Raw genomic sequence first — 14,002 nt, forward strand, 5'->3', positions numbered from 1 at the left:
CCTGTATCTTCTTTTCCTTCTTATATACTGGGCAATCTGGTAAACGTGGAGAATGATTGCCATGACAATTAACACACACAGGAGGGGGAACACAGGTACGCCCCTCATGGAGTGGACTTCCACAGTCACCACAGAGAGGGGCCTGCAAACAGCGGGAAGACATGCAAGCACTTAAAACACCTCATAGGAGGTGGGATGTACAGCTTCACATCACATCGATAAACCATAATCTTTACTTTCTCAGGGAGGGTATCCCCTCCAAAGGCCAGGAAAAGGCACCAGTATCAATGCGATTGTCCTTAGGACCCTTCTGAACACGCCGAACAAAGTGAACACCCCGCTGTCCGAGATTGTCCCGAAGTTTCTCATCAGTTTGAAGGATGAGGTCCCTGTGAAAAATCACACCTTGAACCATATTTAGAGACTGGTGGGGGATAATGGACACAGGAATTGTGCCAAGATGGGTACAGGCACGAAGGGCTCCAGACTGGGCAGCTGAAGCAGTTTTGATCAGCAACGAACCCAACCGCATCTTGCTCAGGGAGTCCACTTCGCCAAACTTGTCTTCAATGTGTTCCACAAAGAATAAAGGTTTGGTATCGGTGAAAGTATCCCTATCAGTCCTGGTGCAAAACCAGATAGCGGGGGAAAGGTTTCGCCCCTAGCCGACGGGCCTGACCCTCTTCCCAGGGGGTAGCCATGGAAGGGAAGGCCGAAGGAGCAGGAGAAGCAGCACTAGAAGAATCAGTTCCACGCAGAGAGACGGCCGCAGAAGAACGGCCAGAGTTCTGGACCCGTATGCGCTTCATTTGCATAGCATCCGCCCTGATACCACCCACTCCAATCAGGGGCTCCCCTGCGCTTCATTTGCATAGCGTCCGCCCTGATACCACCCACTCCAATCAGGGGCTCCCCTCACGAGCGCCACCCAGCCACAACAAGGGCCGTCTGGCACGGCGGCCATTACCGGGAGTTCCGATGCTCCAGGATGACGAGCAACCACTGCAAGGCTTGCATGAGGTGGTCACAGATCGGGTATCAGAAGTGTGATCCCTGTGTGTTCAGGAGGCTCAACCAAAAGGGTACATAGCGACCCCACCACACGGGCTGGCTATCATGCTGGCTATGCACCCTAGCATCAGAGAACGACGTGAAAGAAAAGGTGGAATGTACTAGGAGGGCACAGGTCGGAGACACTAGGTAATGTGCTCTTCCCCAAATGGCTCACACTACCGAAGAGAAATTTAGTAATGGAGGTCAAACCCCAGAGGGGGGCCAGGGAGTGCCAAAAGGAGGAGGTGATTACGCAACAAAGATAAATTGCAAAACCAACATAGCCAGGAGGATAGCAGGGGCCAACATAAGCAAGGACACCAAGAGAGGGAGAGGAGAGGGCGAGGGGGAAGGAGGAAGGAGAGGAAAAGAGGGGAAGGGGAAGGAAATGCAGCCCTGGAAAGAAGGAAGGCTCCAAAAGCTCTGGGCCCCGTGCTCGCCACGCATGTATCCACAAGAGAGTTGTGGACCCCCTGGGGGGACAGTGAAGGGAGTAAGGAAGTCCTCTATGGAAAGGTTAATACTAGGCATGATGGAAAATGTTAGGATGATCAATTAAGTAGGAAGAGAAGCTGAGAATGTACAGAAAATCAAGGAGATGTGGCGGGAGTATTTTGGAAAGTTACTAAACCCCAGTGGAAATATGGAAGAAGAAAATGAGGAGCAGGAGGACATAAGGTATTTCAAGAAAGGAGGTCACCTGAAGATTTGAAATAAGGAATTTATAGAGCCAATTTTTGAGACAGATTGCAGCAAACTAGTCAAAATTATAGAGGAGTTTCTTTGATGTGTCATGCTGCCATTGTATTTCAGAATATTCTGAAAAAGGGAGTACAAAAGATAGCACGAGGAGGGCTGGAAGAGGAGCAATATGGGTTTGGACCTGTAAGTAAAACAGGGGGTCTAATTTTTACAGTAAAGCAAGTTCATGAGAGACACTAAGAATATGGTGAAGATTTAGTAATGGTACTCCTGAAAATCGAGAAGGCATACAATAGTGTGAAAAGAAGCAAGATCTGGGAAACCCAGAAGCAAGATCAGAGAAACCCTTCAGCAAAGGAAAATTGGAAGGCTTACCATAAAAAGAATAAAGGAAATTCATGAAGGAAGCATGAGTTGTGTAAAAGTAGGAGGAGATAAGACATAACAGAAAAATGGGCTAAATCAGGGACAGGCACTATCTCCTTTACTTTTCATCAATTTTACCAATGAGATAATGATAGCAGTGGTGGCACAAATAGGAGATAAAAATATGAAAGCAATGGCATTTGTAGATGATTTAAATGATGTGGGGAAATGGAGGAGGAGAGGTAAAGGAAAGGCTAAATGCATGCGAGGAAGTGGTGGTGCACCGTGGACTGAAATTTAATGCAAAGAAATGTGAAATTATGGTGACAATTAGGAATAAGAGGATGGTGGCAACAGGTGTACTAGAGGGCAGTACAATGGGAAGTGGAAAGTTGCAAGTACATGGGGTCCAAAACAGAAAAAAGCAGGAGGAATGAGGAGATTAATGAAAGGTGAAGGCAATCTAATGTTTTCCTTTAGAGCACAAGAACCACGGTCTGGAGCAAGGAAGTATCACAAAAAACGTAAGCAAACATTATGCAAAGTGTATTATGCCTCAGTACCCATACACATCAAAAAAGTTTGTAATGAAGAAAAGGCAGGTGAGCAGAATACAGGCATGCAAGACAAAATTTCAGAAAAGTAGAATAGGACTAAATAGAATGGGTTGAGTAAGGAATCAGACAGTGTGAGAAAGCATTAAAGACAAGCTCATGCAAGACATCATAGGAAAGACAAGATTAACATGGTATGGACATGTTAAAAGAATGGGAATTGGCAGAAAATCGAGATAGGCCCATGAAATGACAACAGAAGAAGAAGAAGAAGAAGAAGAAGAAGACCCAGAGGACGGCTGAGAGAAAGATGGATCACTGGAGTGAAGGAATGTGTGATGAGGAGAGGAGAAGACTGAGACAGAGTGGAGAACAAAACTCGGAGGGAGGACAGAAAAAGACTGAAAGGTTTATGATCTAACAGATTCAGCCAGGTGATAGAAAGTGTAAAAGATTATGACAATGGTGCTGGTGCTGCTGCTTCTTATGATGAGATAACAGAAGTCAGTATTGCATTTAAGCTCCACTCACATCTTCAATGTAACATGTTTCAACCAGATTCTAATAACAGTATCGATAACAAAGGTTGTTCCCACACACAACAGCTGTAGCATCAAAGGCAACATTCAAAATGCAGTTGATAAAAGAATAATAACTATGTTACTACAGTATGCCACATGGAGATGAGTACAAACTCAAAATACATAAATGTGGAAAAAAAAGCCACTGGACACAGTTTTTCTTTAATTATGTGAGTAATCAGCAGCTGTGCTCAGCTAATAGCACCATAAAATAATGTTAACTGAAAAACTGTGTTTCACTTATTCTGTACCAATCCGTAACATTTCAATACTTACAACACAGTCCACAGTTCCCTTAGGACAAGCATGTGAAGACTGAAATTCAAATGTATATGTATTTCCCACTACTGATCTGAATGTTGGTTCTCCAAATGGAACACTAACGTTGCAAACGAATTCCACTCGAGTTAGTATTCCACCTGTAACACAGCAAGCCACAGATATTAATTATAAAACTCTTTTTAATGTTCTTAGGAGCAGAATTTACCCTTTATTTACCTACATTATTTTGAATATGATAGTTCTCAAGCTGACAGTGTCATTCTGAATTTTAATATTTTCCCATTGAACTGAATGAACGAACTAATTTTGGATTTGCAGCCAGTCGTCGTTCCAAGTGCCCCACCATAGCATTTTCTATTGAATGTCCAGTGGAAATACAATGTCTCCCACAGACGGAGTTGCTTCCCTGAAAAAGGAGAGTACAACACTCTTCCACGGTGCATGTGGTCTCACCTATGTAAGGTATATATACTATACTGACCAGGTATTTTGTAAATTCTGTCCTTTCACAGTAGCAAAGCATCCTTCACTGAAGCCAGATAATAGGCAATTTAAGATGAAGGGCGGAAAACAACTTTCACCTGATATTTATCGAGGATTCTTGCTATCTTAAATGAAATATCACCCACAAAAGGAAGAAAAGCTAAAGCTTTTGTGGCATATTCTCCTCTTTACCCCTTTCCTGATTCTTGGTTTTAACTGACAGTGCCTTGTTAATCTGCCGGCTAGAATATCCATTATCCCTGAACATGTCTTCAGGTGGGGAAGTTCTTTAGGCAAGCCATCTGCATCTGAAACGCGTTTGAGCTTTGTGTGCAAGTGTTTTACACATGATCTTAGTTTGCAATTTGTGATGACAACTCGATGCTTATAAATACAAATGAGCATCCAAAGGAAGGTATTCTATGGTTATTCAAGGCAGTGCTCTATGTGTAAGTGCAAAATCTTCAAGTCTCTTGTTTAATACAGACAGCATCAAATCATCTAAATTTTCATCCATGAAATTGACAACGGAACATTGTGCAGTTACCTCATTGGCGACGACTGCTGTGGCAACAGATGATCAAATTTAGACAGAAAATCAAATGGATCCAATCTAATGTGGCCACAGTCACTCCATCAGCCCAGTCTCTTGGTACAGGAGAAATATGTGTTGAGATCTTTAGATGTAACTGGTGCAATTCTTCTGAAGTGGCATCCAGCCTGTGTCTTGTATACCAGATCTTCTCTGCAATCTTCTGCGCAACGGTAGTCTTAATAAAATGCATCACCTTGGCCAATTTTGGTACTCTTCCGTAGTCCTGACATATCTCACTAAAATGGCTAAAGAACGTAAAAAAAAGTTTTGCTCTCTTACCATGTAGCTTATCAAAACTTTGGTCATGTGAGGCCACCTCCTCCCTATAAAGCCTCTCCATGAAATGGAGGAAGTCTTTGTCAGTCTTCAATGGCTCACTTGAGGATGACTGGCAGGTGTCCAGTTCAAATATTGTGGGATGTATTGAAGAACGACTGGGTGCAAGCCCGAAATCTTACTGAACATTTAGTTTGCTGGGAGAATTTTAAAATTCATATCAGACACCTTTATGGACAGGAGATGGCCACATATCTGACAGTTCGACAACCTATATGGTAGCAGAGCAAATCTGTTCTTTAACATTTTATTGAGACATCAGGGCCACGAATAATACTAACATTTGCCAGAGTGACATATTTTACACACATTTTATGAAGAACGTCAATGCACAGAAGATTACTGATAAAGACTAGTAATGCTACTGTCAAAGAGAAGATCTGCTATGCAAGACGAAGGCTGGATGCCATTTCAGAATAACTGAGTGACTGTGGGCAAGTTCAATTGAATACATGAGGTTGCAAGTTTTAAGCAGGCATCAAAATTTTATCATTTATTGCTACAACAGTCATTCCCACAAGAGGTAACTGCACAATGTTCCATATTCAATTTCACAGAGAAAAATTTGGACAATGGATGCTGACTGTATTAAGAAAGGGATTCAATTTTGCACCTATTCCTGGAGCACCATTTTTAGTAAGTTTTGTGAATGGTGTTGAAGAAGGTGTATGACTCCTTCCTTTGGAAGGGAAATTTGCCCAGTTCTTCTGAAAGCTCCTCCTCAATGCCGTAACCTAACCGTTACAGGAAGGGTGTACTATGAAATTTATGAAAGTTGTGGTACTGAAGGCTTGTAGTGAATCGAGACTTTTGGTGAAAATTCTAGAGACACTCTGCCTTCCACCATCTCGAACACCTGATATTTTAAAAGTAAGTAAGAGAGCAGAAACGTATCTACTGCACCGCCGGTTTCTGTGTGCAGGTTGGAAGTTTATAATGAGAAGACGATAAGCGGGGCAGTCAAACGACGCCGACAAGTGTTTGCCGCAAGAGCCACAGACGCCGTGTGAGAGGACATGGAGTAATTAATTGCTATTCTTTGCTGTGTTAGTGACTGTGATTGTTGGAAAAAAAGAAAAATGAACTTTTGACTATAGACTTTTAACTTACTTCATGTCTTAGCTCTGAAAGAAGCAAGATGCGTGGGATGTCTATAAATTATTTGGTTGTTAAAACCAGGCAATTGTGATTATATTTAATTGTATCTAATGGGTATCGGTGTAGTTGACTTGCAAGAGTTTGTATGCCTATATGAAACTTGTGGAAAGAAAAATACACCTGAGCTGAACTGAAAGTATGAGAGTACTAAATTATTTAAAGTGAGAGAGATAGTAATTTTTTGGTTCCTCAAAGAGAGATAGTAAATTTTTGGTTCCTCTAACAAGCATTATTTCTTCGGAGAAGAAGTTATGACAGGACTCGAAGAAAGAGGAACTTTCAAATGAAATCAAGATAAAAAGATATTTTGAGTTAGATTCTGCATAAATGGTAAAAAGGGGTGAAAATAAATACCATACAAGAAAAGATGCAAGGAAAATCTCGACAGTTTAGACTAAGATGACGAGATCTATTCAACAACGAAGATCCAGTGTGGAGAGTAAGCAGCCCTCACACACACCTGCCAACGATGCCAGCTGCTGCTCACCGGTGATGACTACAAATCCGTTCACCGATATCGACACTGAAACCAACCTTTGATGCTGCCTGCGCCCGTGCTGTTCACAGGCGCTGATTCCACACCTCCTCACCGACACAGCCTAAACCTCTACGCCGGGTGAGTGAAAGACAATTCATTGAATGTGAAGTTAAGGACACTGTTCAATAATAGACTGTTAGTATAGTTTTCTTTTTTTATATATATATATATAATGAAAACACGATCTAAAAGTAAGAAAAATGTGGATAATACTTAAGAAATTGGGGAAACATCAGAACTACCCATGGCCATGACAGTGACACAAGAAATGTCAAACTGGACTGAGGTAGCAAATTCAATTAAAGCACTAAGTTTTAAATTAGACTCGGTGAATACTCAACTAAATGCTAGATTAGATGATCAACGTGCACCTGCAAATGCTCCAATTGCAACTTTAAGTGAAAAATTAGATGCACAGAGAGTAAATTCAGCTGCTTTCAGACAAGAGCTAAGTCTTAAGTTAGATTCAGTAAATGCCCAGTTAAATGATAGAACAGATGAACAGGAGGCGGATTCAGCTGCTATAAGAAAGGAACTAAGTACTACTATAAGTGAAAAAATGATATAGTGGAGAGTTTGCAATTAGATTTAAAGAATGAATTAAGTAATTCCCTGACCATCCATGTAAACCAACTGTTCACTGACTTTAGTGAGATCCACAGTAACCAATTTCAGGACTTGCTAAAACACTAGAATTTGATATTGAAGATAAATGTAATAATGTAGAATCTGAATTTAGTGAAAAGTTAGGATCATTTCAAAGTATACATAATGTTACATTTGATGCAGTAAAGCAGAAACTACACATTTTAAAGGAAAGTGTTGAGAAATAGGACAAGCTAATTCCTATAGCCCAATCACAAACTGCAGGCGTTAACACTCGTAAGTTGATAAAGTGGAAAGGAAATTTAAAGAGAAATTAGCAACATCAGACACAATAAATATAAGCAGTCTGGAGGGACAAGTAGAAGAGATGATGGAAAGACAAGTTGCCGCAAGCATATCCTCCGACAACGTGTCTCCAATTTTATCTTCTGAACTTAGTAACACCAAGAGAAACGTAAATGAACTGTGGAAAGAATTCAAACTTATATAAGACAAAGTAGATAATAAGAGTGACTTCTCCCAATGTAGTATTAACTACTGAAGTAATGACAGATTTACAATGGGGAGCAAATTCAGGGTTATCTAGAGAGTTCCCTAAGTTTAAGCCAGATGGGAAGTACATTCTACATTTTTTGAAAAGGTTCAATCAAGCCTTGCCCAAGACTTGGGAAGATTAAAAAAAAGATTGAATTTGTGGTGGGGTACATTTTAGGAGAAGCTTGAGAGTGGGGCACAGTGAACATAGAGAATTTTTTGTCTTGGGCAGACTTCCAGAAAAAGTTTAAGAAGTATTGGTCAGCAAGCACCAGGAAAAACTAATATCCGACTTGTGGGACCCAAAGTATTACAACAGTTCGTGGGGTACGATGCGAAAGTATTTCAACTGCCATTAACGAGAGCGAAGTACTTAGATAAGCCCATGGAGGAAGAAGGGTTGGTGCGAATTTTAATAAGACGTTTACCCGTTTACGCAAGGAAGGATATATTATGTAGTGGGTGGAAAAATGTGGAAAATTATTATTCTTTGTAGACGCACTTGATGCCTTAAACAAAGACCGCAATGAGAACGTACATCAAAATGAAAATCAGAATTTCAGAAGAGGTAGTAATAACAGTAATAGCAATTTTAAGAGACACAAGGCCAACTTAGCTAGAGTACACCAGGGTAACTGGAATGAGGGTAACGAAGATTGTCAGAAGAAGCAACTGCCTTCGAATTTAGATCCAGTTACTTCATAAGAATTTGTACCAAGTAGTAATAGAGTACAAAATGGTAACGTAATACCCCGATTTGGTAACCAACCAGTGATCACCAGTAATGAGGGAAACGTAGTGCGATCTGGATACGGGGCCGGGGCCCAGGTCAAAGAGAGATATTCGGAGGCCTGGCTTATAATAGGTATATTAATTTCATGCATAAAATACCAACCAAAGAATGGTTGTTACTGGAAGAACTGAGCTTAACTACCACTAACCCACAACCAATAATGATAGGAAAAAAGGAGGATTTTGAAGTTAACATATTTATAGATTCCGGGAGTGAAGTGTCACTTATTTCTAGCACTTTCTTTAACACATTACGAACGAAATATCACTTACAATATTACCAATAACAGGAGTGTACATAATCGGTATTACTGGAACAAAGAGCAAAGTTGTAGAACACGAGACCCAGGTGAACTGCAACACCGGGAATATCCCCCACAGGCCAAGTAAGTCAACTGCAGTAGGAGAAGTGTGAAGTTCGCAATCCAGTTTTGCACCGCTTCTCTTGTTGCTGAAACCGTTAGAGGCTGACAATGGTAATGCCACCGTTTTGTTACTTCAGAGTGTGATGATGATAAAATGCATGCCTGCTAAGTAATTCTACCTACAGGAGGAACAATTATGAGCCTACAGAATGTGTACAACAGAAAATTTCTGCACCTCTGAATTCCTCCTCATCTTTTAAGAGGTTAAGACCACATGGTCATGTGGCATCAAGACCATATGGCCTTCATAAAGAAAATCTTCCTTTACATCCAATAGTGAGCACCATTGGAGATCCTACAAATGATTTAGCCAAACATCCTGCTTCTTTGCTGAGTCCACTGGTAGGCAGATATTCACATCACATCTGCAACTCAGCCGACTTTTTCAATAGAATCGAGGCTCTCCGTCTAGGCAGTTTGGACCTTTTAGTTAGTTTTGATGTGGATTCACTTTATACAAAGAACCCTCTTGCATACTGTTTGACACTAACTGGAAATAAGTTTAGGTGGATAGCACTTCTTTGAGACAGAGTGTTGCCAGGGGCAGCCCTCTGTCTCCCTTGACGGCAGAGTTTTTGTGGAGGACTTCAAAGAATGAGCATTTGAATCAGCTGCCCTTAAACCTAATCTATTTTGGAGGCATGTGGATGATACTTTCATTGTGCAGCCTCATGGAGAAGATAAATTAAAGGAGTTCTACAGCACCTCAGTTCTACTGATTACAGCCAACATTTTGTTTAAGACAGCAAGAATCCTCTATAAATTTCAGATGAAAGTCTTTTTCCACCCACCTTCTAAGATCGCAGACCTTCTGGCGTCAGTGAAGGACAATTTGCCATTGCAAAAGGCCGGAATTTACAAAATACCTTGCCAATGTGGTATGGCTTAAATAGGTCAGATGACACGTACTGTAAAAGAATGCTGCACTGAACGCAAACACTGTACTCACCTTTTGCAACTAAGCAAGTCTGCTACTGCCGAACACTGTCTTTCCACTGGACATTCAATGGTGTATGATAAAACAATGATTCTGACCACAGCAACATTGTTTTAGGACTCCGTTATGCCTGGCAGATAATCTAATGAACCACGATGGTGGCTATCAGTTGGACGGTGTGTGGAACCCAACCACTTCCACAATTTGTTCTGAACAAAGAAGACAGAGTGCACAGATGGCTGTTGCGAGCGGTAATGCAGAAGAAAGTCGAGTTCTGCAGTTCCACCAGCAACGGTACTGCCACTGAGTGGTGTGGTCCATCCATCAGCTTGATTGTCACACATATGCAAAATACTCGCACCACACTTTATTTTGTAGAACAGAGGATAAATTCATCCGTTTTCAATGGCACACCCATGGACGATTGGCAGCTGCCCAGCTGAAATATCATGGGATGTACTGAACGACAACTGGTTGCAAGTTCAAAAACTGTTTGAACAAGTTTCGTTCTTTCACCAAAAAATTCACCAATAATGTGCATAAAAAATGTGGGACTGCTTACAATTGCTGTATCAAAATGGATAAATAATTAATTTTAATGACCATATGGAATAGTGTCAAGCCTGGACTCAAGAAACACTACACATTAAAAATGCAAACTGAGCTGGATTCAAAATGAAATAGCTATGTCAATATTTTCAAACATATTATTGTCCAGAGTTAATCTGAGTGCATGAAGCTTCTGAAATATGTCTGCCAACCACAACACTGTAAGCATGCATATCAATAAGCAAAACGGTATAATGGTACAACAGCGTAAGCTGCAGAGCAGTCTCCTGACTCAAATATAAGAAAAAGCAATTACAAGGCTGAGCAAAATCATTAAGGTCGGTGCAGTGGAAGAAAAGTGAAAATACTCAACTCAGTTACTATGGAACAGTGATACTTCAATATCCACCACTACAGTACACCAATGTATTGGCATAAACCTACTGGTAGGAACACTATTCCAGCATTACAGCTCATTTATTATAGAAAACCAGTTGTGATTAGGCAGTGGGCTGTGACACCAAAACAATGGTGAAGGTGAGAACAGTCAGATATAGTGAAATATTGGCATGAGCAATGAAGAATGGCAACAAAGAATCACTTGAATGCTCATGGTAGTAGAGGAGCCGTTGGTCAACTTAAGCTTGATCAGAATGTCACAACAGTTTCATGCAAGGTGAGAGTGAAACCCCTGATCTCACAACTGAAGAAACTTCCATCACTCTGGTAACACAAGCTACATGTAATTCTCAAAACGCGAAGAGCATTGTGAACATTACAATATGCTGTCTGTAGAATCATGGTCTGCATGGATGTCATAATCAGTGCTAAAATGTAGAGCTTCTGAACACATTCGGGGAAAATGGACTGAACAAATGCAGACGCTGCTGTTTCCAATGAGCACATTCACCACTGGTTTAATCGAAGTTCTGTGGTCACAATAAACTGTTCTGCTTTTATTGGACTATAACTGTCTATGGAGAGAAATTCCTACCAAATTATGTAAACAGGATCAGCATAATCTCCAGTTGTTCGTTTGGTTCATTAGAAGCTTCAATATTTGCACTGACAAAAATAGCTGCTACACTGTATATATAATTACGAATCACTGCTGTAACAGTAACACATAATGTAGAGTTTCGCTTGTGGATGAAAGAAGGAAATACAAGAGTATCCGAGATACAAAAGGCATGTGTTGTTGTTGTGGTCCTCAGTCCTGAGACTGGTTTGATGCAGCTCTCCATGCTACTCTATCCTGTGCAAGCTTCTTCATCTCCCAGTACCTACTGCAACCTACATCCTTCTGAATCTGCTTAGTGTCTTGATCTCTTGGTCTCCCTCTACGATTTTTACTCTCCACGCTGCCCTCCAATGCTAAATTTGTGATCCCTTGATGCCTCAAAACATGTCCTACCAACCGATCCCTTCTTCTAGTCAAGTTGTGCCACAAACTTCTCTTCTCCCCAATCCTATTCAATACCTCCTCATTGGTTACGTGATCTACCCTCCTTATCTTCAGCATTCTTCTGTAGCACCACATTTCAAAAGCTTCTATTCTCTTCTTGTCCAAACTGGCTATCGTCCATGTTTCACTTCCATACAAATACTTTCAGAAACGACTTCCTGACACTTAAATCTATACTAGATGTTAACAAATTTCTCTTCTTCAGAAACGATTTCCTTGCCATTGCCAGTCTACATTTTATATCCTCTCTACTTCGACCATCATCAGTTATTTTACTCCCTAAATAGCAAAACTCCTTTACTACTTTAAGTGTCTCATTTCCTAATCTAATCCCCTCAGCATCACCCGATTTAATTTGACTACATTCCATTATCCTCGTTTTGCTTTTGTTGATGTTCATCTTATATCCTCCTTTCAAGACACTCTCCATTCCGTTCAACTGCTCTTCCAAGTCCTTTGCTGTCTCTGACAGAATTACAATGTCATCGGCGAACCTCAAAGTTTCTACTTCTTCTCCATGAATTTTAATACCTACTCCGAATTTTTCTTATGTTTCCTTTACTGCTTGCTCAATATACAGATTGAATAACATCGGGGAGAGGCTACATCCCTGTCTCACTCCTTTCCCAACCACTGCTTCCCTTTCATGCCCCTCGACTCTTATAACTGCCATCTGGTTTCTGTACAAATTGTAAATAGCCTTTCGGTCCTTGTATTTTACCCCTGCCACCTGCAGAATCTTCCCCCATGAACCATGGACCTTGCCGTTGGTGGGGAGGCTTGCGTGCCTCAGCGATACAGATGGCCGTACCGTAGGTGCAACCACAACGGAGGGGTATCTGTTGAGAGGCCAGACAAACTTGTGGTTCCTGAAGAGGGGCAGCAGTCTTTTCAGTAGCTGCAGGGGCAACAGTCTGGATGTGTAACATTAACCAAAACGGCCTTGCTGTGCTGGTACTGCGAACGGCTGAAAGCAAGGGGAAACTACAGCCGTAATTTTTACCGAGGACATGCAGCTTTACTGTATGATTAAATGATGATGGCTCTTATAACTGCCATCTGGTTTCTGTACAAATTGTAAATAGCCTTTCGCTCCCTGTATTTTACCCCTGCCACCTTCAGAATTTGAAAGAGAGTATTCCAGTTAACATTGTCAAAAGCTTTCTCTAAGTCTACAAATGCTAGAAACGTAGGTTTGCCTTTTCTTAATCTTTCTTCTAAGATAAGTCGTAAGGTTAATATTGCCTCACGTGTTCCAACATTTCTATGGAATACAAACTGATCTTCCCCGAGGTCGGCTTCTACCAGTTTTTCCATTCGTCTGTAAAGAATTCGCGTTAGTATTTTGCAGCTGTGACTTATTAAACTGATAGTTCGGTAATTTTCACATCTGTCAACACCTGCTTTCTTTGGTATTGGAATTATTATATTCTTCTTGAAGTCTGTGCGTATTTCGCCTGTCTCATACATCTTGCTCACCAGATGGTAGAGTTTTGTCATGACTGGCTCTCCCAAGGCCATCAGTAGTTCTAATGGAATGTTGTCTAATCCCGGGGCCTTGTTTCGACTCAGGTCTTTCAGTGCTCTGTCAAATTCTTCACGCAGTATCTTATCTCCCATTTCATCTTCATCTACATCCTCTTCCATTTCCATAATATTGTACTCAAGTACATCGCCCTTGTATAAACCCTCTATATACTCCTTCCACCTTTCTGCCTTCCCTTCTTTGCTTAGAACTGGGTTGCCATCTGAGCTCTTGATATTCATACAAGTGGTTCTCTTCTCTCCAAAGGTCTCTTTAATTTTCCTGTAGGCAGTATCCATCTTACCCCTAGTGAGACAAGCCTCTACATCCTTACATTTGTCCTCTAGCCATCCCTGCTTAGCCATTTTGCACTTTCTGTCAATCTCATTTTTGAGACGTTTGTATTCCCTTTTGCCTGCTTCATTTACTGCATTTTTATATTTTCTCCTTTCATCAATTAAATTCAAATTTCTTCTGTTACCCAAGGATTTCTATTAGCCCTCGTCTTTTTACCTACTTGA

General features: G+C 41.0%; 1 protein-coding gene across 3 annotated transcripts in view; it reads right to left on the minus strand.

Annotated features, from left to right (window-relative positions):
- Positions 1–14,002, minus strand: part of LOC126254123 (cation-independent mannose-6-phosphate receptor) — a 633,915-nt gene that overhangs the window by 573,453 nt on the left and 46,460 nt on the right. For all 3 annotated transcript variants that reach the window (XM_049955284.1, XM_049955287.1, XM_049955285.1), the window contains one exon: positions 3,533–3,675. In XM_049955284.1, the coding sequence (XP_049811241.1) occupies positions 3,533–3,675 (143 nt within the window). The remainder of the gene's footprint in view (positions 1–3,532; positions 3,676–14,002) is intronic.

Source organism: Schistocerca nitens, chromosome 1, assembly GCF_023898315.1.
Source record: "Schistocerca nitens isolate TAMUIC-IGC-003100 chromosome 1, iqSchNite1.1, whole genome shotgun sequence".
Classification (NCBI taxonomy): Eukaryota; Metazoa; Arthropoda; class Insecta; order Orthoptera; family Acrididae; genus Schistocerca; species Schistocerca nitens.